This window comes from Danio aesculapii, chromosome 9 (assembly GCF_903798145.1).
Source record: "Danio aesculapii chromosome 9, fDanAes4.1, whole genome shotgun sequence".
Classification (NCBI taxonomy): domain Eukaryota; kingdom Metazoa; phylum Chordata; class Actinopteri; order Cypriniformes; family Danionidae; genus Danio; species Danio aesculapii.
Window position 1 is genome coordinate 35,124,035 of NC_079443.1, and position 24,313 is coordinate 35,148,347.

General features: G+C 35.8%; 1 protein-coding gene across 1 annotated transcript; it reads left to right on the forward strand.

Moving 5' to 3' along the window:
- The first annotated feature begins 2,105 nt into the window (after window positions 1-2,105).
- On the forward strand, window positions 2,106-23,433 carry f5 (coagulation factor V). The gene is made up of 25 exons (XM_056465568.1): window positions 2,106-2,306; window positions 5,027-5,109; window positions 5,190-5,312; window positions 5,718-5,930; window positions 6,947-7,108; window positions 9,901-10,122; window positions 10,234-10,399; window positions 10,482-10,662; window positions 10,765-10,861; window positions 12,151-12,356; window positions 13,080-13,230; window positions 13,321-13,533; window positions 13,660-16,102; window positions 17,174-17,342; window positions 17,433-17,669; window positions 17,780-17,996; window positions 19,763-19,942; window positions 20,028-20,144; window positions 20,235-20,306; window positions 20,399-20,484; window positions 20,584-20,739; window positions 22,456-22,600; window positions 22,700-22,851; window positions 22,946-23,128; window positions 23,209-23,433. Exons 1-25 carry the CDS (start codon window positions 2,167-2,169, stop codon window positions 23,353-23,355), a joined length of 6,261 nt encoding a protein of 2,086 aa, XP_056321543.1. The 5' UTR covers window positions 2,106-2,166; the 3' UTR covers window positions 23,356-23,433.
- Window positions 23,434-24,313: the final 880 nt, after the last annotated feature.

Genomic DNA, 24,313 nt, shown 5'->3' on the forward strand with positions numbered 1-24,313 from the left:
GAAATTGAGTGATAGAGGATGAATTTAAGATTATTAGTGGAATGTGCTTTATGATTTAAGCAAATAAGCCACCATTTGCTCAAATTTATGAAAATTACTCATTCATATGTATAATATGTAATTTAGAATGAAATACATACGCAATGCATTTTTGCCAAATATCATTTTATTACATGGTCCACTGATAACAAAATGGTGCATACAATTTTACAAAATTTTTAAAAATTTACAGCAATGTTAAGCTCTGAAAAAGGTCCTTTATCCATGTCATGGAAAAAAAAGTTCTGTCAACTTTCTTTTGTAGGAATAGTCACATTTTAGACACAATCTGACAGAATTTGTGTATTGCACAACATATAAAACCAGTGTAAACGCTGTATCCTAAAATATGTAATATAATTTAGCTACTGTGATGGTCATGTAAGAGTGGAGAACATGAGATTGATTCCTGTGACGCTCCAGAGACAGACGAGTCCTCGCTGAGGCCAGCTTCCAGACTCCGCCACTGAAACTGCAGCTCTGCACAAGACGTTTGGCCAGCGGAGAAATTAAAATGGTCGTGCCCAACTGAGCCTGGTTCTCTCAAGGTTTTTTTTCTTCACTTCTGCTATTAGTGAAGTTTTTTTCCCTCTCCGCTGTCGCCACTGGCTTGCATGGTTCGGGATCTGTAGAGCTGCGCATCGTTGGATTTGCTCTTCAGTATTTGGACTCTCAGTAGTGATTATTAAACCACACTGAACTGAGCTAAACTGAACTGAACTTAAACACTACAAACTGAACTACACTGTTCCTATTTACTGTGACCTTTTATGTGAAGCTGCTTTGACACAATCTACATTGTATAAGCGCTATACAAATAAAGGTGAATTTAATTGAATTGAATTGAATAATTAACCAATCAATGCAGTGAAAATTTCCCCAAAAGTTTGTAGCCGTGAATTTGTGTCAGAAACTTATTATCCTTATAAAAAACTTATATTTTTGGGTGATTTTAATTTGTGAAATACTTGTATAAATTCAGTTCAGCAATTTTAGATTTTCCAAGCCAGCCATGACTCACTTATCCTCCAAGACAATGCAGAAGTCCTCATGGTTGGTCATCCCTCTGGCAGACAGCAATTCTGTACCAATTCTGTAATCATTCTCACATTTATCTCTTGATTTTATTAGCGAAATCTTCTCAATATTTTATAATAAATGCAGAATATTAATTTTTAAAAGAAAATATGACCATTATTTTTAATGACCACATCAATTTTTTTAATGAAAATTACAAGCCTCTGGCCTGATTAATTTCTTTAGCCTTGGCTTGACTACGTTAAACATTTAATGTGTTGCTAATGTTACGCAATGTTTCTGTTCACCATCTCAGACAGCCGCCTTCTAAAAACAAACATCCTTAGGAGGAAACACACTGAATATCATAGATAATGGTAATACGTAGTTAAGTGTCAAGTACAGTACATGTCTGTGACAGTAGGAAACAGGAGAGATTTCAAACTGTTTTTTTGAAGCTCTCTTTGGTGTAGTGAAGTTTTGAGGAGACAATGCTCAGCAATCTTGACTCTTTAATAAGAACATAATTTATCTTAAGGTATATAAAAACACCAGACAGATATGTAAACATGATTTCCACCACAGAGGTATTAGATGTTAAATCTCATGTTGAAAAAAATGTATTCTCTGCATCTGTCTGGAAATTTAATGAGGATGGTGTGTTAAACAAAATCTCAAGTACATATTTGCCCACCAGGCACTTCTTCGGAAGCTTTGTTTTTCTTGAGTCATGTGCAGCATGGTTTCCAATAACAAACATTTTCAGTAGTAGGAACTGATCTTTCAATGACTAAATATGCTCATGGCGACTTCATGTTTTCATTCTTACCAATAAAACATTTAATTACAATTCTTCCATTCAAAAAAGCCTCAGAGTACTAACGGCTAAACAAAAACAAGAAGTTTCAGTTTTTTTTGATAATGATAGTGCACTGCCCTAGAACACAGTGTTTAAACATCCAAGTGCAGTGTGTCTCTGTGTGTGTGTGTGTGTGTGTGTGTGCAGTAGGGGGGTGGAGGGGAGATAAAACTCACTGCCATTTCTCTAAAAGTTCAGACTCCTCTTCACTCCAGAACAGAACGTTTCTACCTGGAGTTTCATTTTTAAATATGAAACTCCGCTCCTGTCCAGGGGCCCTTCATGGTTTGGCCCTCCTGGCATTCCTGTGTCATTGTGCAACAGCTGTGGAGAGACACTATTATATTGCAGCTGTTAATATTAACTGGGACTACACATCTGGACAGCAAAGGTATGCCTTTTCATTGCTTGATCAGTGTATTTTAGAGATATTTATAGATTATAGATACACTTAAGAGATTATATTATAGAGTTTTGATGTGTCAAATAATAACATATTTGTTCAAAAATGATTTGCTAATGGAAAAGAAGACTGTTCAATGTTTTCTGAAAGAAGTATTTTCTGTTCATCAAGGCTGCATTCATTTCATTCAAAACAACATCATCACTCCAGTCTTCAAAATCACTGGATCATTCAGAAAGCATTCTAAAAATATGATGCTGCTACATTTTTCTGATTAATTAACATTGGTGCTTGGTATTATTATTTTTAATCATAGTTGAACAAACATTTATCTAATGTTTTTTAGAAACTGTTAAACAACATTTTTATGATTGACGAATATAATAATAGTTCAAAATGACAGAATCTTTCGTAGAATTTGTTATTTTGTTGTAACATTATACATGTACAGTGTATTTATGTTCTCTTTTGATTAATTTAACAAGTTCTTCATGAATAAATATATTTTAAGAGAGACAAGGAAGCTTCTACATTCTTTAAATGGTATTTTATCACAGTACACACACAAATAAAATGCAGCATAACGCAAAGATATTTAGAAAAATTTCCTGAGCTGAGAAGTATATAAAATGAGAGCAGAATATTAAAATGATCTCAGAAAGATCATGTGACACTGAAGATGGAAGAAGTGATGCTGAAAATCCAGCTTGAGATTAAAGTGAGAGAAAAAAAACTTGTTAAAATAGATGTTCTCAATGTTAAAAAAAACAAAAACAAAGATAGTACTGCTGTTTTTATTGTATTTTTGATAAAATAAATGCAGCTTTGTTGAGTAGAATACCCTTATATATACACTACCGGTCAAAAGTTTGGGGACATTTTTTTTTCATGTTTTTTTTTAAAGAAAATTATTCTGTTCATCAAGGCAGCATTTATTGAATGTAAAAATTTTTTTTTTATTGTTAAATACTTATTTATTAAATATTTATTATTTATTGTTTGTGGTTTCAAATTAAATTATTACTCAAGTCATTGATGCTTTTACTGCCATTACTATTAATAATAATAATAACAATAATAATAATAATAATAATAATAATAATTACATATACATATATATATATATATATAAACACACACACACACACACATATACATATATATATATATATATATATATATATATAGTTGAAGTCAGAATTATCTTCCCCCCTGAATTATTAGTCCCCTCTATTTCTGTTTAACGGAGAGAAGATTTTTTTTCTAACACATTTTGAAATATAATAGTTTTAATAACTCATTTCTAATAACTGATTTATTTTATCTTTGCCATGATGACAGTAAATAATATTTGACTAGATATTTTTCAAGACACTTCTATACAGCTTAAAGTGACATTTAAAGGCTTAAATAGGTTAATTAGGTTAACTAGGCAGGTTAGGGTAATTAGGCAAGTTATTGTAGAACGATAGTTTGTTCTGAAGACTATTGAAAAAAATATAGCTTAAAGGGGCTAATAATATTGACCTTAGAAGTGGATATAAAAAAATTTAAAAACTGCTTTTATTCTAGCCAAAATAAAACAAATCAGACTTTCTCCAGAAGAAAAAATATTATCAGACATACTGTAAAAATTCCCTTGATATGTTAGACATAATTTGGGAAATATTTAAAAAGGAAAAAAAATCAAAGGGGGGCTAATAGTTCTGACTTCAACTGTATATGTTATATATATATAGCATCGATATATATAGCATATATTCAGCATCGATATCGCAATGTGTGCATCCGCAATAGTAACATCGCAGAATTTGCAATGTTGAATTGGGATTATATTTGACCAGGAATTGCAGTTCAGAACATGGAGTCATTGGAAATTTTTATCATAATGGAGCAAAAGTTTATTTTTTGCATATGTTTTTAAGGCATGTGACTATGAGCATATCAAGAGAGTTTAAAGCATTCAGGTACAAGGAAGTGTACCATTTGAAACTTTAATAAAATGTATTTTATTCAATTATTTATACAATGAAGACTATGCAGTGGTATTTTACATTTCATTACTCAATTTCTTTACCTAAATTGTTTCTGGTGAAATTCTGTTCATATCATAATATATATCGCAGAAAATAGATACAACTATTTTTTATATCGAGCAGCCCTAATATATACATAGTTCTGGACAAAAATTTGTCCTCATCCAAATTTGATCTCATCCAAAATTCGTTTTGAAATAATATATGTGTGTGAACTGTGTATATATATATTATGTGCATATATCAATATACTATATATATATATATATATATATATATATATATATATATATATATATATATATATATATATATATATATATATATATATATAAAACATACGCTGGAAAAGTTGGCAGTTCATTCCCTTGTTGCGACCCCAGATTAATAAAGGGACTAAGCCGAAAAGAAAATGAATAAATGAATGAATGATACAAATGATACATAAATTAAAATATCTATGTAACAAAATAGTTTTGTATATATTTTTTCTTTGTTTGTGTGTGTATCACATATATATAATAAATATATATAATACACACAAATTATGTCAAAACAAACTTTAATTCTGGATCCGATTAATCGCGAAAGAGAGAGAGAGAGAGATTAATTCATTCATTCACTCGCTCATTCATTCATTGCTCGTACTTATTTACTGTTGTTGTATTTCAGAAATGGACAATCATATAAAAAAGTAGTATACAGGGAATATAATGAGGGATTCAAACAGCCGAAAGCACATCCCCTGTCCGCAGGTATCCTGATCTTAACTTTAAAATCTATTCAATATAAAGCAAAGAATGAATCTAACAATTGTACAAAACGAATGTTCTAGGGTTACTTGGGCCTACATTACGTGGACAAGAGGGTGACACAATCATTGTCACATTCAAGAACATGGCAGATCACCCCTGCAGCCTCCACCCACATGGAATTGCTTACGGGAAGCAGTCAGAGGGTGTGTGTTCAGATGTGATTGCGGTAACAGTATGACCGATGTAGCAATGTTGTTACACACACCAAACTTTAACAAGCAGACACTGTGCTATGAAATGACAGAGATGATACATTTCAAGTGGAATGTTGTTTAGAGGGCATTATGGATTATTTTAGCGCTCATCGTTTAGCTGAGTAAACAGCTTGAGCAACACAAACATCTGTGTTTGATTTCTTTGGAAATATTAACCCAAGATACAAATTAACCAAAGGCTGTACCTAAGTCCAAAGCTGTCAGTCTCTGATAAATATTTACTTAGACAACATCCCTTTTTTTCTGAAAAATCCTAACCAAAATCATTGTTTCCCCTAAAAATGCATGGATGTTAGTTTCATTCAATCCTCTATCCTTGAATGTTCCCATTAGGGTCTTTATACTTTGACAACACGTCACTCCTTGAGAAAAATGATGATGTAATTCAACCTGGTGAAGAGCACACTTACCAGTGGGACGTGACGTCTGATGTGACCCCGACAGCTGCGGACCCGCCATGCATCACCTACACGTACTTGTCTCACTTTGACATTGTCCGGGACTACAATACAGGGTTAATAGGTCCAATGCTTATCTGCAAGAAAGGTATGTGAGGCAAAAACAAGTTCCTGGATTTAAAAAGTGTATGTTTATTATGATGTTTATGCTGAGATGTCTTGATTTAATCAACATTTTGACCACTACATCTCATCTCAACGCATTTATTATATGCCTATATTTTAATTAGTACTGACTATAATGTAAATCTAAACATTTTTGACAGTGGTTTATACCAGCGGTTCCCTTAACTTTTCAGCCTGCGACCTCTAAAATAACAATGCCAGTGACTCGTGACCCCCAAATTCCTTGGAGGTGGTTATTAATGTACAAACCTTGCACACACAATAGCCCTATATAAACATGAGCATATTGACAACACAAAAAGGTGCAACTTTTTTTTAATAAAACTCAGCTAAAGAGACTGGTGGACACAATGTTTTCATCACAAGTCTAATCTTGGTTTAATTTTTGGAGATGAACAATCAGAGATCATCCTCAACATTCAGTTGTGGCCTGTACTAATTGTTAGTGTATCTGACTGCCATAAAGGTGTCAGAAAGTTTAACCTGGTGCTATAAAATCAATCTGCTGCAGTTGATGCTATTGCTGTGTTGCTAATCTAACGTAAACACACCCATCCTATGAAAAAAAAAATATTTAAAGGCTGATGGCTTTTCCTTTGCATGTTGTTTTTTTTTACTATTAAAAATACAATTTTTATCTTCTGTGGGTTATGGTTAAAATATGGTACTTTCAACAGTTTAATAAAATTTATTTGACTTTTGGAAATCAGCGGGTCCCGACTCCCCCTTTGGGAACCACTGATTTTTACTGATGTGATTTGACATTTAGTAAGAAATTATTGAATGTCCATTGAATTATTAGCCAATAATTAGTCTTTATAATGTAATTTACTGATACATCATCATCAACCGGCAAAAGCTGAACTCATTTTCAGGCATGTTACAGTGTAAATGCATGCAGTTCTTGGGTTTCCTAGAACTTATGCAACTATAAACAGCTCTGTTTGTTTAGATGATTAATGTGTCCTTGTCCCACAGGCACCCTAGACGACTCAGGAAATCAGATTCATTTCCATCAGGAGTCTGTGTTGCTGTTTGGAGTATTTGATGAGAACAAGAGCTGGTACAGCACCGGGGACCCTCAACGGCCACTGAATGTCAAATACACCATAAACGGCTATACAAACGGCTCAGTACCAGGTTGGCTTGATACACTATTTGAGCAAAAGTCTAGGCCACTAGCATTTTCACCAACAAAAAGAAAATGTTTTGGTGTAGTGTGCGAGTAGGAATATCATTTTCAAACATTATTTTTGCTATTTTTAATATTTATTGTCACCGTCATAGAATTCATCTTGAAAAACATGGCAAAACAAACTGATACAGATGAAATCCACTAGAACATCAACAACACACTTCAAGAAACTGGCTGTACTGTGTAAAGTTTTAGGCACTTGCGTAAGAAAGCTGTAAAGTATGTATACTTTCAAAAATGATGTCTTTAAAGAGACCTATTATACCCCTTTTTACAAGATGTAAAGTCTCTGATGCCCCTAGAGCACAAGTGTCAAAGCCAGTTCCCGAAGGGCCACAGCTCTGCACAGTTTAGTTTCAACCCTAATTAAACACACCTAATCAAACTAATTGAGTCCTACAGGTTTGTTTGAAACCTACAGGTAAGTATGTTTAAGCAGGGTAGGAACTAAACTATCAGAGCTGCAGCCCTCCCTCCAGAACCTGTGCCCTAAAGTGTGTATGTGAAGCTTCAGCTGAACACAAATAATGTTTTAGAACTCTTTCACACTGTCCCTTTTAGACTTTGATCCTAATTATGCCATTTTGGTGACTGTCACTTTAAATTCAAATGAGATCTTTTGGCAGATTCATCAACCACATAGGTGGGACTTTACCCCTTTTGTGACATGTATAAAAAGGAGAATGTCAATCATAGTGTTTCTGTAGACGGTTTTTAACAAGTGTGATTATAAATAAGAGTGGGACAGTGGGTAGTGCTGTCGCCTCACAGCAAGAAGGTCACTGGTTCGAGCCTCGCCTGGGTCAGTTGGCATTTCTGTGTTTGCATGTTCTTCCAGTGTTCACGTGGGTTTCCTCTTGGTGCTCCGGTTTCCCCCACAAGTCTAAAGACATGAGCTATAGGTGAATTGGGTAAGCAAAATTATCCGTAGTATATGTGTGTGAATACGAGTGTATGGGTGTTTCCCAGTGATGGGTTGGAGCTGGAAGGGCATTCGCTGCGTAGAACATGTGCTGGATGGGTTGGCCGTTCATTCTGCTGTGGTGACCCCTGATTAATAAAGGAACTAGGCAGAATGGAAAATGAATGATTATAAATAATATTAAATTAATACATTTTTACTATTAGAAGCTGGTAATATTCACACGCTGTTGCCACACAACTGTATTTAAACCCCTTATAAAAGTGATTTTTGCATAAAAGGCCCCCTTTAAATATATTGTATTCAATTAACTTCTATTAACTAAATTAAATCAACATTTGGTGTAACCACCTTTGGTGTTTAAAATGTATTTTATCCTACTGTAGGTAGATTTGCACACAACTGTTTTCAGATAGCTTTGCAGGTAGGTTTCTTGAAGTGTTTTGGAGATGTTGCTACAGTTTTTTGGATCTTGTTTTTTTCTGAATCATCATCTTTAGACGGACGAGATGATGGGGAGATCAGATCAGATCTCTGTGTGGAGCACTGGCTGTATACAAGGCTACGTTCACACTGCAAGGCTTAGTGCTCAAATCAGATTTTTTCTCAGATCTGATTGTTTTGCATAGTTCACATTGTTGTTATAAATGCGGGCAATATCAGATTTCTAGTGTGATCAAATCATGGTCCTAAACTGACCCACATGCGCAAAAGTAGTTACGAACAGCACAAAATTCCTAATTATGCACACAATGTATCTACTTTATGAAGTAAGCACGTCAGATTAGGTTTAATATGATTATTACCATTTTCACAGACAACTGTGGTGTATTTCATGAACTGTAAAGGGTTGTTCTGTAACTACTAATGTGTATTTCGGCATTCGAAACCTAAAATAAGGTCTTTTGTGAAAACACTGATCATTGTGATTTTGTGCGCGTCTTTCTGACCACCGGTGTGTTGGACTCATCAAAAGTTAATGAGCAGCCGCAGATTGAACTGTGAAGGCAGAGTTTTCATATTCATATAATTTTCATATCATAGTCTTTCATATTTGGTTTCGTTAACGTATTAATTATTTAAGTGAAATATAGTTATTTTATGTAGACCTATGTGTTTTATTAATTTTATATATGCAATTTTTATGGACATATTTTTATGTTAAATCTAACTGAACAATTTTTTAAAAGGTTAATGGTTGATGATTGGTTAACAAGCTCCAGTTTTGCGTTCAAAATAATTTTCAAAATGAACAATCAACTTTTTGCGGTAAAGTATTAGCCCTGTGTGCTATTCTACTATGCTGCTGAGGAGTAGAGAACATTTGCAGCACAGAATGATGAGGCATGTCGATCAAAGATTGTGTAAAAGTTACATGAAATCCTACATACCTGTTTACACTGCGGTCGCATTGAAAAGCATCAGATCTGTGTCTGATTTAAAACTATATGAAAGTGGCACAAATCTGAATTGAAAAGACCACATTTGATGTGGTTTGAGCTGTTCATCCTGTCAGAACAAAAACAGAGTCACATGTGGGCAAAAAATCAGATTTGGCCCATATTTGCTTGCAATGTGAACATAGCCCAAGTGTCTGACTGAATTATTACAATTAGTAGCAAAAATAATGTTTAGAAATGCAAACACATATTTCCTACTCATTGATTATATCAAAAGACAGAAATAACAAATATATTTTGTGTCAGTGTATAATACTAGTTTCCTAAGACTTTTGCACAGTACTGAATTTCCCACATAACATGTTAATTTCTTGCAATCTGCTTACATGTACAACTCCTCCCTGTCGTCCTCCAGATCTGGACATCTGTGCCCACTCCAAAGTCAGCTGGCACCTGCTGGGAATGAGCTCAGAGCCAGAGCTTTTCTCTGTACACTTCAATGGGCAAGTCCTTCTGCATGATGTGCACAAAACTTCAGCTGTTGGCATTATTAGTGGAACTGCCACCAGTGCCAGTATGACCGGTGTCCACCCTGGCCGCTGGCTCGTTTCCTCGCACATTAGCAAGCACTTGGAAGGTGAAACCTGCCAGAGAATCCATGACACTTTTATTCATTAAAAATCAACAACTGCATCCTGTACACCACAGTTTCGGTATTAATGCTGAAAATGTGATATCATGTTTGTAGCTGGTTTGCACGGGTACCTAAATATCAGGAAGTGTGATGAGTATACGGCGCCAAAAAGACGGCTTACCATCGAACAGAAAACAGAGAGTCAAGAGTGGACTTACTATATAGCAGCAGAAGAGGTCATCTGGGATTATGCGCCAAATATGCCGGAAAACATGGACGGGTATGTACATCATGACTTATCAAATAAGACAAGCTCTTGTATGAGAATCTAATGGGTGTGTGTTTTTATCTTTTAAACTTAGGGATTTCCGGTCAAAATATTTAAAGCAGGGGCCTCAGCGGATAGGTAAAAAATATAAAAAAGCTGTGTTTACTCAGTATAAAGATGGCACGTTTAAAGAGAGAGCGGAAGATAAGCAGAGGAAGAGAGAGCTTGGGATTCTTGGCCCAGTGATAAGAGCTCAAATCAGAGACGTTATTAAGGTAAACAGCTTCTCACACTCATTTTACCTTGGGATAAAAAGTAAACAGAATGTCTGATGGTTTTGGTCAGGATTCATGATTATTGTGATGTTGTTTCAATAGATTGTCTTTAAAAACAAAGCATCACGACCCTATAGTATCTATCCCCATGGACTGACCATCGATAAAGCAGCAGAAGGAGCCAGTTACCCTCAAGGAGGTTCGTCTAATATCTGTTAAATCATTAATATTCATCTGCACCACACACACACATTCTTGTATATGTGGTGTACAGGGATTTTTATATAGTACAACACACAGTTTCACACGTGTAAATACACTCACTGGCCACTTTATTAGGTACACCTTACTAGTACTGGGTTAGACCCAGTTTTGCTTTCAGAACTGCCTTAATCCTTCATGGCATAGATTCAACAAGGTACTGGAAAATTCCTCTGAGATTTTGGTCCATATTGACATGATAGCATCACGTAGTTGCTGCAGATTTGTCAGCTGCACATCCATGATGCAAATCACCACATCCCAAAGGTGCTCTATTGGATTTGGATCTGGTGACTGTGGAGGCCATTTGAGTACAGTGAACATGGCGCGCTATCCTGCTGGAAGTAGCCATCAGAATATGGGTACACTGTGGTCATAAAGGGATGGACATGGTCAGCAACAATCCTCAGGTAGGCTGTGGCGTTGACATGATGCTCAACTGGTCCTAATGGACCCAAAGTGTGCCAACAAAACATCCCCTACACCATTACACCACCACCACCAGCCTGAATCGTTGATACAAGGCAGAATGGATCCATGCGTTCATGTTGTTGATGCCGAATTCTGACCCTCCGAATGTAGCAACAGAAATCAGACTGGGCAACGTTTCTCAAATCTTCTATTGTTCAGTTTTGGTGAGCCTGTGTGAATTGTAGCCTCACTTTCCTGTTCTTAGCTGACAGGAGTGGCACCCGGTGTGGTCTTCTGTTGCTGTAGCCCATCCGCATCAAGGTTTGAAGTGTTGTGTGTTCAGAGATGCTCTTCTGCATACCTCGGTTGTAACGAGTGTTATTTGAGTTACTGTTGCCTTTCTATCAGCTTAAACCAGTCTGCCCATTCTCCTCTGGCCTCTGGCATCAACAAGGCATTTGTGCCCACAGAACTGTCATTCACTGGATATTTTTCTTTTTTCGGACCATTCTCTGTAAACCCTAGAGATGGTTGTGCGTGACAATCCCAGTAGATAAGCAGTTTCTGAAATACTTAAACCAGCCCATCTGGCACCAACAACCATGCCAGGTTCAAAGTCCCTTAAATCAGCTTTCTTCCCCATTCTGATGCTTGGTTTGAACTGCAGCAGATTGTCTTGACCATGTCTACATGCCTAATTGCATTGAGTTGCTGCCATGTGACTGGCTGATTAGAACTTTGCGTTAAAGAGCAGTTGGACAGGTGTACCTAATAAAGTGGCTGGTGAGTGTAAAATATCTGCTGTTCATTTTAAAGGAAACCAGACATACAGCGTTCAGCCAGGAGAGACATACACATATACATGGAGTGTGACTGAGGAAGACGTACCAACGGACAGTGACCCTAGATGTCTGACCAGGATGTACCACAGTGCAGTGGACGCTCCTCGAGACATTGCTTCAGGTCTTGTGGGTCCTCTGCTCATCTGTAAGAGCCAGTCCCTCAACAAAAAGAATGTCCAGGTAACTAATATTTAGATCACTGAAACATGAGATATGAAATTTATCTTTAAATAACTCATCAGAAGTGAATTATGCATGGGATTACTGTTGAAAAAAAGTGCAGCATTATTGGGAAGCATTGCATGTATATTTCACAGATAACAAAAACAGAATGTGCTGATCTTTAATGTAAAAAATTGTCCGTAGTGTGAGTGAGTGAGTGAGTGTGTATGGATGTTTCCCAGGGATGGGATCGCCATCTGCTGTGTAAAACATGTGCTGGATAAAGTGGCGGATCATTCCGCTGTGGCGACCCTGGATTAATAAAGGGACTAAGCTGAAAAGAAAATGAATGAATGAATGATCTTGATCTTTTTACTGACAACTTTTAACGTAAAAATGTTGGAAAAAGTGACTTTTATTGACATTTTAATAGTTTAAAGTGATATATTGTCTGGGTTAGTGTTGTATATTACGGTACAAAAACCTTGTGATAAGCTGCCAGTACATTTTCTGTTATATTCCAGATTTATTCCTTTATATATAATTTCTTATACATTATAATATTGATATATTATTATTATAAATGCTACAATATCTAATATTTGAGGATCGTGTATTGTTTTCCAATTTTTTTTAGCTTACTGACAAACTACCATTAAAGTGTTTGTAAAAGGAGTTGCTCCTTATATTAAATGTTTCAAAAATGTAGTTTAAGATGCTGTCAACACTTTTGTATTTTAGCTAAAAGCTGACAAGGAGCAGCATGCCATGTTTACTGTTTTTGACGAGAACAAGAGCTGGTACCAAGATGAGAACATTAACACATACTGCAGTGATCCCAAAAAAGTGAAGAAAGATGATCCTGAGTTTTACAAGTCAAATGTCATGCACAGTGAGTGATTTTCTGATATTATTTCTGATATTATCATATCATTGTTGTTGATTGATATATGCTACGATGTGTTTATTCAAACTCTTATAGCAATCAATGGTTATGTATACGAAAGCGGCCAAGAATTGGGATTTTGTCATGGTGAAATTGTGACTTGGCACGTGTCGAGTGTTGGCGAACAAGATTACATCCAGACTGCTACTTTCTACGGTCATACATTTGAGCTTAAAAACAGAGAAGAGGATATACTCAGCCTGTTTCCCATGACTGGTGAAACTATCACGATGAACATGGTTAATACAGGTATGTTTGTCATATTAGACTATGCAAATTACGTGTAATGAATTAGTTTTAGGATTTAAATATTAACTTTACAAACATATACATTGTTAAAAAACAGAATGCAACCTCAATATCTCCACTTCACAGGTATTTGGCTTTTGGCATCATTGAACTCTCATGATTCCACTAAAGGGATGAGGGTGAAATTCAAAGACCTTGAATGCTTCAGAGATTATGTAATAGAATATGATTATGAGGACGGGAAATTCACTGCATGGAAACCACCGACCATTAATGAAATCAAAAAAGAGGAACCGGTTCGTGCAAGACCTGATGTGGTCGATGAGTACTCTGATTTATTTGCTGAAACCCTCAACTTAAGGACGTTCAGCAATGTTAAAGATGAAGTTGAGATAATCGACTTGACATTCCTAGATCAAGATGATGGTTTGTTGCCCACTGTTGAAGAAAAAAGTCTGGGATCAAGTGGCGAGAAATTACACAATGCTACTTTACAAGCTTTCAATGAGACTCATGGTTTATTATTGGAGGGAGGTGATTTAGACAAGGGAGAATCTTCAAATAAAGTCTTGAATGACAGCACAGACAAGGCATTGCTAGACACAACAACTACTTTTGATTCCAATACAGGTGTCGCATCAAACAATGAAACGGACAGTATAATCTTAGATTTTCCAATTGTAGAAAGAAAGGTTCGCAGTACACCATTAAAGCCAATGAACGACACAGAAAGTGTCACTATGAACTTTGAAATAACAGAACATGGCAATTCATCATTAGAGAGAATCAATGTCTCTGCTAATACTATTTATTCTCAGATAACTGAAACAAACATCAACACAATGACTGATTTCATTATCACTTCATTTGATGGCTTAATTGGAGAAAGGACCTTCTCAGAGGATGACACCGCATTTCTAAATTCATCCAAACCAAACCAAACCTCCGAAAACAGAACAGCTTTTCAAGAAGAGCTAAATGCAAAAGATAGCACAGATGTTGACAGTAATAATTCAGTGAAAAATCAGATCTTCAAATACACTGTGCCCAGTGGTGACAGTCTGTCCAACAGCTCAAAGGTACAAGTTGAGGAGGATTTTGTGCTTCTAGACAGTAGTTATTTCTCAGAAATGATGGAATATGATGTTTCACTTAAGCACACTGTAAAAGGTGAATTAATAGAGACTGCAAGAAGTCAAGAACTCAGCAGCACAAAGAAAACTTACTCTGGTGAAATAATTTCGGAGAGTCTTCCTGACATTGACAGTGCTTTTAATCTGAATTCATCTTCGGTTTTGAGAAACAACAGTTTGGAGAGCATTGAGTCTTCAAATGCAATCTTGTTTGAGTCTTCAAATGCAACCTCTTCTGATTTCTCAAACGCAACCTTCTCTGATTTTTCAAATGCAACCTACTCTGATTCCTCAAATGCAACTTTGTCTGATTCCTCAAATGCAACCCTGTCTGATTCCTCAAATGCAACCTTCTCTGATTTCTCAAATGCAACATTCTCCGATACCTCAAATGCAACCTTCTCTGATTCCTCAAACAAAACCATCTCCGATTCCTCAAATGCAACCTTCTCTGATTCCTCAAACAAAACCATCTCCGATTCCTCAAATACAACATTCTCTGATTCCTCAAATGCAACCTTCTCTGATTCCTCAAACATAACCTTCTCTGATTCCTCAAATGCAACCTTGTCTGGTGTTTCAAATTCCTCAAACACAACCTTGCCTGACTTAAGTCTTGAATCTGAAATGACAGAGCATATAGCGTCATCTGATAATGATACGATAAAATCTCACAGTGAAATTGTGAGGAACGCTTCAGAGCTTTCCTCTTCAGAAAGCACAGAGAATATGCCCTGGTCGTATGGCTCTCTCAATGTTTCATCCCTGAAGAATGACTCAGAGAGCGAAAGCGAAGAGAAAGTGGTTATATACCTAAATAAAAATCACAGTGAGGCAATCCTCACATCTCATCTCGACCAAAAAGAAAGGCACTGGGGTTATGAAGGCAAACACGAGCTGGTTCATATGGAACTCCCAGATTACATGAACAAATATGTCAAAGATAAGTCTGCAGCGAACTCGAACAAGCCAAAGATCGAAAAGGAAAAGAAAAAAGTTTACCAGAGAGTAAAGCCAAAAAGGGGCTATGGGATGAAGACGAAGAAAAGTAAAGATTACAAACCGCAGCCGCGTTCGTCATTTTCTCCGAGAGGTTTTGGACCACCTGTGTTAACTCCAAGGGGAAGCAGACCTGTCTCTAGCGAGGATGAACTGACGGAGAAACCTATTGTCATAGGAGTGCCAAGACGAGATTTCAACGATTATGAGTTATATGTTCCAAAACAAGACCAGGAAGCAGATTTCGATGGCTTGCTTGATCACCCGGAAGATTATGAATATGTAGAGTACAAAGACCCTTACAGCAAAACAGCAGATGTACAAGCACTTGACTCAACATCCCAGCATCTCTTAAAAATGGCTGGAGACAAGAATACCAGGACATATTTCATCTCGGTTGAGGAGGAAGAATGGGATTACGCTGGTTATGGACAGAGGTATTGTCAGCCTTATGAATTTCAAATAATCATCACACCTTGCAGGGCTGTAACCAGACATTGAGGGAGATTCAATTCAATTAACCTTTATTTGTATAGCGCTTTTACAATGTAGATTGTGTCAAAGCAGCTTCACATGAAATGAAGATGAAAGATGAAGATAAGATGAAGATTAGAAATATTTGAAAATCTTGCACTGCTATGCTGCGCTACATTAATGAAAGCTCTGTTGTTAGGATAAAAAAAAGGTTAGACTTAGCATTCTTGTAGCTCTTAAAATGAAATAGAAGTGTGTGGGGTATGGTTTACACTGTAAAACCATTCTGTTATTCCATGGTTTTTTTTCCGGAAGTTGGGGTGCCAGATAAAAAAAACATAAAATAACGGCTGTTAAATTACAGATATTTACCATAAAATAACAGATGTTAAATGTTTCCTTGAATTTAAATTTCCGGTAATTATCTGTAATCTGTAATAAACTTTCTGTAGTTTAACTGCCGTTATTTTACGGTAATTTTCTGTAATTTAACAGCCGTCTTTTTTTTTTTTTTTCTGGTACCCCAGCTGCTCACAGAAAAAAGTAAAATAACATAATTTTTTACAGTGTACAAATGAATGTAATATAGGCGAAATTGATGAGCTAAAATTGGCCATAGTGTTCTGGGTTGCGGCTAGAAGGGCATCCGCTTTGTAAAACATATGGCGGAGTAGTTGATGGTTCATTCCGTTGAGGGGACCCCTGATAATCAGGGAATAAGTCGAAGATAAATGAATGCATGAATGGTATTATTTAAGTGAGACATTTAATTCCTAACTGAATTTGATGAGCCAAGACAAGTTTAGCCTTTTTGACATTTTACAAATACAAATAAGACTGAATGTGTGCATGTTTTAAAATAATATCTGAAAATATTTAAAAATGATGATAACTTCCCATTTAGAATTAGACTTAAGCATTCTGTTTCTTCAAACTTTGTTAAAAACTAGATCCCTCAAAATCACTCAGAATTTCTGGAGAATTTTTTCAAATAAATGAATCTAAAATTCATTTGTTGATTCATGTTTGCAAAGGAGACTTGATAAAACATCTCAAAATGAGAGGCCCACGGCTTTCAGAAAAGCGGTGTTCCGAAGGTACCTGGACAGCACCTTTAGCATCCGAGACATCCGAGGAGAAATGGACGAACACCTAGGAATTCTGGGTCCGCTCATTAAAGCGGAAGTTGATCAGACCATTATGGTAAACCACACACTTGTGCAAAAATCTGAATTGGAAAGATTACATCTATAAAATGAATATTAATAATTGCATTCCTGTTTTCCATGCTAGGTATTTTTCAGGAACCGTGCAAGTCGTTCATACTCTTTGCATGCAAATGGAGTAAAATACTTAAAACAAATGGAAGGCCTGAGTTATGATGATGAATCTCCATACTGGTACAAACAGGATGATGCCGTTCCACCCAATGGCACCTTTACCTACATGTGGACCATAAATCCCAAATCTGGACCTCAAAATAATGAATCTGACTGCCGAACATGGACCTACTATTCTGCAGTGAATTCTGTAAGCATGAATCTTCTCATAATGTGCTTCTTATTCAAGCACAGATTGCTAATATATGCACGTAATGAATATCTTGAGAGCCTTTATGTTAATTTCAACTTCTCACATAGGAGAGAGATATAAACTCAGGGTTGATTGGGCCACTTCTGGTGTGCAGGAAGGGTACGCTTGATAAAAAGCCTGAAGACAGAAGAGAGTTTGTTCTGCTTTTTATGACATTTGATGAAAATAAAAGCTGGTACTATGAAGAGAATCGGCAGAGGATTGAAAGGAAAAACAAAAGAGCGGTCATGGATCCAAATTTTCATGATAATTTAAAGTTTGACGGTAAGAACGGTTTGTCTGTTTTTTACTTAATATTTAGTATCTATTTATTTCATACAGTCTCAGTTAATTAAGACTATGCTTCTGCCAAAATCAGATTTTATTTTGTTGTGAAAAATTACTGAAGCTTTTGGTATTATGGTATTATTACAATATTAACCTAAGTTGCAAAACAGATGTACTAATATACATAATGTAAGGTTTTTTAATAAAAATACTTGCATTATGCTTTTTTGTAAATTCAATATGTTTGTTTGTATATTGTATGTACATGTCCAGTGTAAATAAATGGTTTAAACTAATTAAATTGCATTAAAGTAAAATAGGTAACACTTAATGTGTCATTAGTAAACATTAGTTAATCCATTACAATTACATCAGTGAGGAAAAGCCTAAGTATAGTTATATGTTCATTTGAAAAAATGAATTGTATTAGTTAATAACTCCTTTTAATAAAACTTTTACAACTTTGAAATGGATTATTAATGGATTAATAAATGCTTTATGTAGTTGTCATTACATTGACTTTAATTACATTAACTAATATTAACAAATGGCACCTTACTGTAAAGTGCTATCGAAAAAAAGCCTATAAATAGTGACAGAATTTTCAATGTTTTAGGCCAGATTTGCATCTGAAATGTTTCAAAAATAAATGACCAATCAAGTCTTGAATCATTCTGTGCTGTCACGAACAACCACAGCCAATACAACAATCTGAATATTCTTAAAAAACTAAATGATTAAATAATAAATAAATATTCACAGTATTTTGAAGTGTCAACAATATCAACATTGTGCATGTTATTATCACCATATACTGAATTATGTCTAACTAAGACTAAATATGTGCAATTTTATTACTTATTATATTTGCACAATTAAAATTGCACAACATAGCACTCGTTCATCTTGAACTGCACATACCCTCTGTATATATACATTTGTAATTATGTTCATATCTATCTGAATACCTTGAATATTAATAGCAACCTGTACATATATTCATCTATTGTAAATCTCTGTTCATAGTTAATACAACCATTTGCATAATGTTCATAGTACATCCATCTAAATATCACCATAGTTTTTCTATAATTGCACATTTTTAGAACTTATACCTAGGGCCAGATGGAATCTGCGGATATTTTTTGCTATTTCCACCAAGAATTTTGCTAAAAATCTGTGGATTTCTGCAGAATTATTTTGGGAGTATCATAACTAAAACCTTAATATGTGAAATAAAAAATAATATCTTTTTCACTTTTATTTAATGTTTAAAATGCAAATCCAATTAGATTCCCTTTATTTAGTAAACAAAGCAAGTCTCTTATTTAATATACATCTACTACAAGACATACTACTACATTGTACATAAAACATTTTCACATTAGTCAATAATATTACTGTAATTATTTAAAAACTGAATAAATATAGATTTACATACAGTAAATAAGTAAATAAACAAAAATAATGATGGGCAAAAAATCTGCGGAATTCTGCTAAAAAATCTGCAGAAAATCTGCGGAAAATCTGCGGAATTCTGCGTGCGCAGATTCCCTGTGGGCCTAGTGTATGTCCTGCACTTGATGCTATTTAGGTTAGACCTAAACTGCATTTCATTGCCTTGTACTTGTACTTGTACATGTGTCATGACAATAAAGTTGAATCTAATATAATCTATTAAAATTACAAGCAGAGAGACAGTTGTACCAAAAACTGACATCTTTATAAAACATTTCTTCTATTTTTAACATTTGTTTTGCCAGCTATCAATGGTATCATCTACAGTCTCAAAGGACTTCGAATGTACACAAATCAGCTGGCGAAGTGGCATCTGCTCAACATGGGCTCTCCAAAAGACCTCCACAGTGTTCACTTCCACGGACAAACATTCATAAATAAGGAATTAAAGGACCACCGTCAGGGTGTTTACCCACTTTTACCAGGTCTGTAGTGGTGTTCATCAAAGATATCTACTTACTTAGAAGATCTAAAAAAAAAAGCCATTAACACTCAGCTACCATCATTTAGGTGGATTTGCCACTCTGGAAATGCTGCCTTCAAAGCCTGGTCTCTGGCAGCTGGAGTCTGAAGTCGGACTCTCACAGCAGAGGGGAATGCAAACACTATTTCTTATATTGGATAATGGTATAACAGATATAGATATACTGTACTAGAGTTGAATTTAAGCTATAAAAAGTATTGAGGTTTTAAGACCTTACCTCATATATTTTGCAGTCTGTGATCACCCTCTTGGTCTCATCTCGGGGACTGTGCAAGATGAGCAAATAACAGCATCTGACACTAGAGGTAGGATCTGAAAGCATAATTTTTATTTATTTAATTTAATTTAATTTAATTGTGTGTGTGTGATGATATTAAAATTGAACTCTGTGATTAAGGACAATGGTATCCTCATTTGGCCAGACTTCATAATACAGGGAAATACAATGCATGGAGTACATCAGAGCCAGGACAGTATTTACAGGTATAACCACTCACTCCGAATGGTGTGAATACAATTAGCCCATGAATTGAGAAATTCTAATGACTAGTTATAAAAGGAATGTGTATCCTGCTTTTCCAGGTGGACTTCCAGAGGCCAGTGGTAATTAGTAAAGTCGCCACACAAGGAGCCAAGCAATTTTTGACACACAACTTTGTGTTGAACTACACCATTTCCTACAGCACTGACAAAAAGAAGTGGATCTACTACAAGGGAGACAGTGATGCTGTCAGAAAGGCAAGTGACTATTTTAGTATATTAACGCACTGAATGTACGCATTATCATATATGGGTTGTTCACACTGAATACAGTTTTCCAACACACTGAGAGACCTGTGGTTCTCAACACTAGGGGGCCTCAGCAAACTTCTGAGGTGGCCCGTAAAGATGATTTTACCTTTGTTTAAAATAAACTAAAATGAGAAAAATCCAGATAATTTATTTAATTTTCCACCTCACCACTGCTTCCACTTAGGAGTTTTAGGACAAACTAGATAACCTATATATAATATAGCATAAATTTTGATAAAATCATGTGGCAATCTTAAAAAAAACAAAAAAACAATACACATTTGTTTATTAAGACAAGTTTTAAAACATTTTTTGAGCACAAAGTAAAAAAACAGGGGTGAAAAAAAGGGTAGGCCACCCAAAAATGAATTGTAAGATTATTTGCGGAAGCTGTGGTCCTCACCAATTTATAAAAAATGCAAGCCATGAAGACAACAGATACCAGCACTCAAAATAATAATAACAAAATTATGTTTTTACGTTGATAATCATGTTATTCTGTCTGTATTATTATAATATCTGAATATCTGTCAATAATATATACAATATTTGTCTGTACTATAATTATTAGAGATGCTCCGATCGATCGGCCGAAAATCAGTATCGGCCGATAATCACATTAGATGACTCGATCGGTACTTGCCAATCTGGCCGATCTCATGAACCAATCGCAAGTGTTTGTTTATGAGTTTACAAGCAGAGGAAGATGCACCTAGGTTATACAGATAGCAGAACTACAACATGTGAGGATGAAAACTGATGTGTGTGGGCATGAGCGATCGCTGCGCACGCATCACAGCAGCTAAAATATATACAGATGTGGTGCGACCTCTGTTTGTACAGTTTATTGGCACGACTCGCGTAAGTGAGGGTCTTTTTGTTGCAATCATTGTATATCCAGTGTTGTGAACTTCAGTGTGGAGCAATCAGCCCCATCTGGTGTCCAACCGTATGACCTCTCCCGAATCTCCGCAAGTCTCCAGCATATTATATATTATTATTGTCTGTAAAGGTGCTTCTGTCCATACTAAATGGTTATAAGAGACATGTTTAAGATTATTCATTCAATCATTTTCTTTTCGGCTTAGTCCGCCACAGCGGAATGAACCGCCAAATTATCCAGCATATGTTTTACGCAGCGGATGCCCTTCCAGCTGTAACCCATCACTGGGAAACATCCATACACACTCATTCACACACATACACTACGACCAATTTAGCTTACCACCAATTTAGCTTACCCAATTTACCTGTACCGCATGTCTTTGGACTTGTGGGGGAAACCGGAGAACCCGTGACACCCATGTTTAAGATTATATGCAGTAATGTATAGGAAAATATGCAGCATCCTTAGATTATTATCCTAGGTAAAGAGAGATCTCCACTTGAGTAGCATACTTAGAGGAATAATGTGCTTTATGAAATGGCGGCTACATAAAGCTTGAAGCATCAGAATCGGTACTTGGTATCGGCCGATCACCATGACAAGGAATCGGTAATTGGTATCAGCTGCAAAAATCCTGATTGGAGCATCCCTAATAATTATCTGTTATAATTACGTCGTCTGTTTTCTGTTTCACATTTTTTCTAAATCTGAACACATTCTGTGTGTGTGGCCCATAAGATGTACACAAAAATAATGTATTTTTTAATGCCTTGCAGACTTTTGAAGGAAATGCAGAAGCTTATGAGACAAAGGAAAATATATTTTTCCCACCTCTGATTGGTCGATATGTGAGACTGCATCCTTTACATTCTTACAACTTCCCGACTGTCCGTTTGGAGTACTATGGTTGTGAGCTTGATGGTATGGATGAAAATAAAACAGATTTTGTTTCATTATATAACCTTATAAAACACTAAATCTGTCTTCATTGTCATAAATGTGTTCATTGTGTGCTGGCAGGCTGCTCTGTGCCATTAGGAATGGAAAAAGGTCTTATTGAAGACAGTAAAATCACTGCCAGTTCTGTGGCAACCAATTGGTACTCTGGACAGTGGCATCCTTGGTATGCTCGCCTAAATAAACAAGGAACCGCCAATGCATGGCAAGCAAAGGTAACAACAAAAATCATAAATAAAGCCTTTGGTATCGCATCAATACCATTAAAACTTCAACTGATGGTCTCAATAAACTGTCTGCCATCTACAGACCAATGACATTCAGCCTTGGATCATGGTGGAACTCAAAGAAATAAAGAAGATAACTGGGATTGTAACACAGGGAGCCAAATCAATGGGCAATGAAATGTTTGTGAGAGCTTATATTTTGGAATATAGTGAAGATGGCAAGCGATGGATGAGGTACACAGATGATGATGATTATGAGCAAAAGGTATGTGGCTTCACGTGTGTTCATTTATTTAATTTTGTTGGTGTCTTCACAATGACAAATTGAATTCTTGACTTCCACAGCTATTTCAAGGCAACACAGATAACAATGGCCAAATAAAGAACTACATCTACCCGCCGATATTTTCCAGATTCATCAGAATAATACCAAAACAATGGCAGAAATCCGTCACCATGAGAATTGAGCTGCTGGGTTGTGATTTTGAATAAACACTTTGCTTTCTATTGTGGTTTTTTTTTTATCGATATTTTCTGTGCTAATAATTAAATGCTATGACTTCTTTTAAACTAGTGTGTGTTTATTTTCTGAAATATGAGGTTGATGTATGCAGAACTGTTTAATGTAGGTTTCACTTCCATCCCACAGTCATACTGGCTGCTATAGACCAACTAGTTTCGGGTCAGCTCAACACACTCACACTCACACACACACACACACACACACACACACACACACATACACACACACACACACACGCACACGCACACGCACACGCACACACACATGCACAAATTAATGCATGTAATGTCAAGGTTTTTAAAAAGGGGCGACAGACAGACAGACAGACAGACAGACAGGCAGGAGGACCGACCGATAGATAGATAGATAGATAGATAGATAGATAGATAGATAGATAGATAGATAGATAGATAGATAGATAGATAGATAGATAGATAGATAGATAGATAGATAGATAGGTAGATAGATAGAAAGAAACAGACATACAGACAGGCAGTCAAACAGACAGACAGACAGACAGACAGACAGACAGACAGATAGATAGATAGATAGATAGATAGATAGATAGATAGATAGATAGATAGATAGATAGATAGATAGATAGATAGATAGATACAGACAGACAGACAGGCAGGCAGGCAGTCAAACAGACAGACAGAGATAGATAGATAGATAGATAGATAGATAGATAGATAGATAGATAGATAGATAGATAGATAGATAGATAGATAGATAGATAGATAGATAGATAGATAGATAGATAGATAGATAGATAGATAGATAGATAGATACAGACAGACAGACAGACAGACAGGCAGGCAGGCAGTCAAACAGACAGACAGAGATAGATAGATAGATAGATAGATAGATAGATAGATAGATAGATAGATAGATAGATAGATAGATAGATAGATAGATAGATAGATA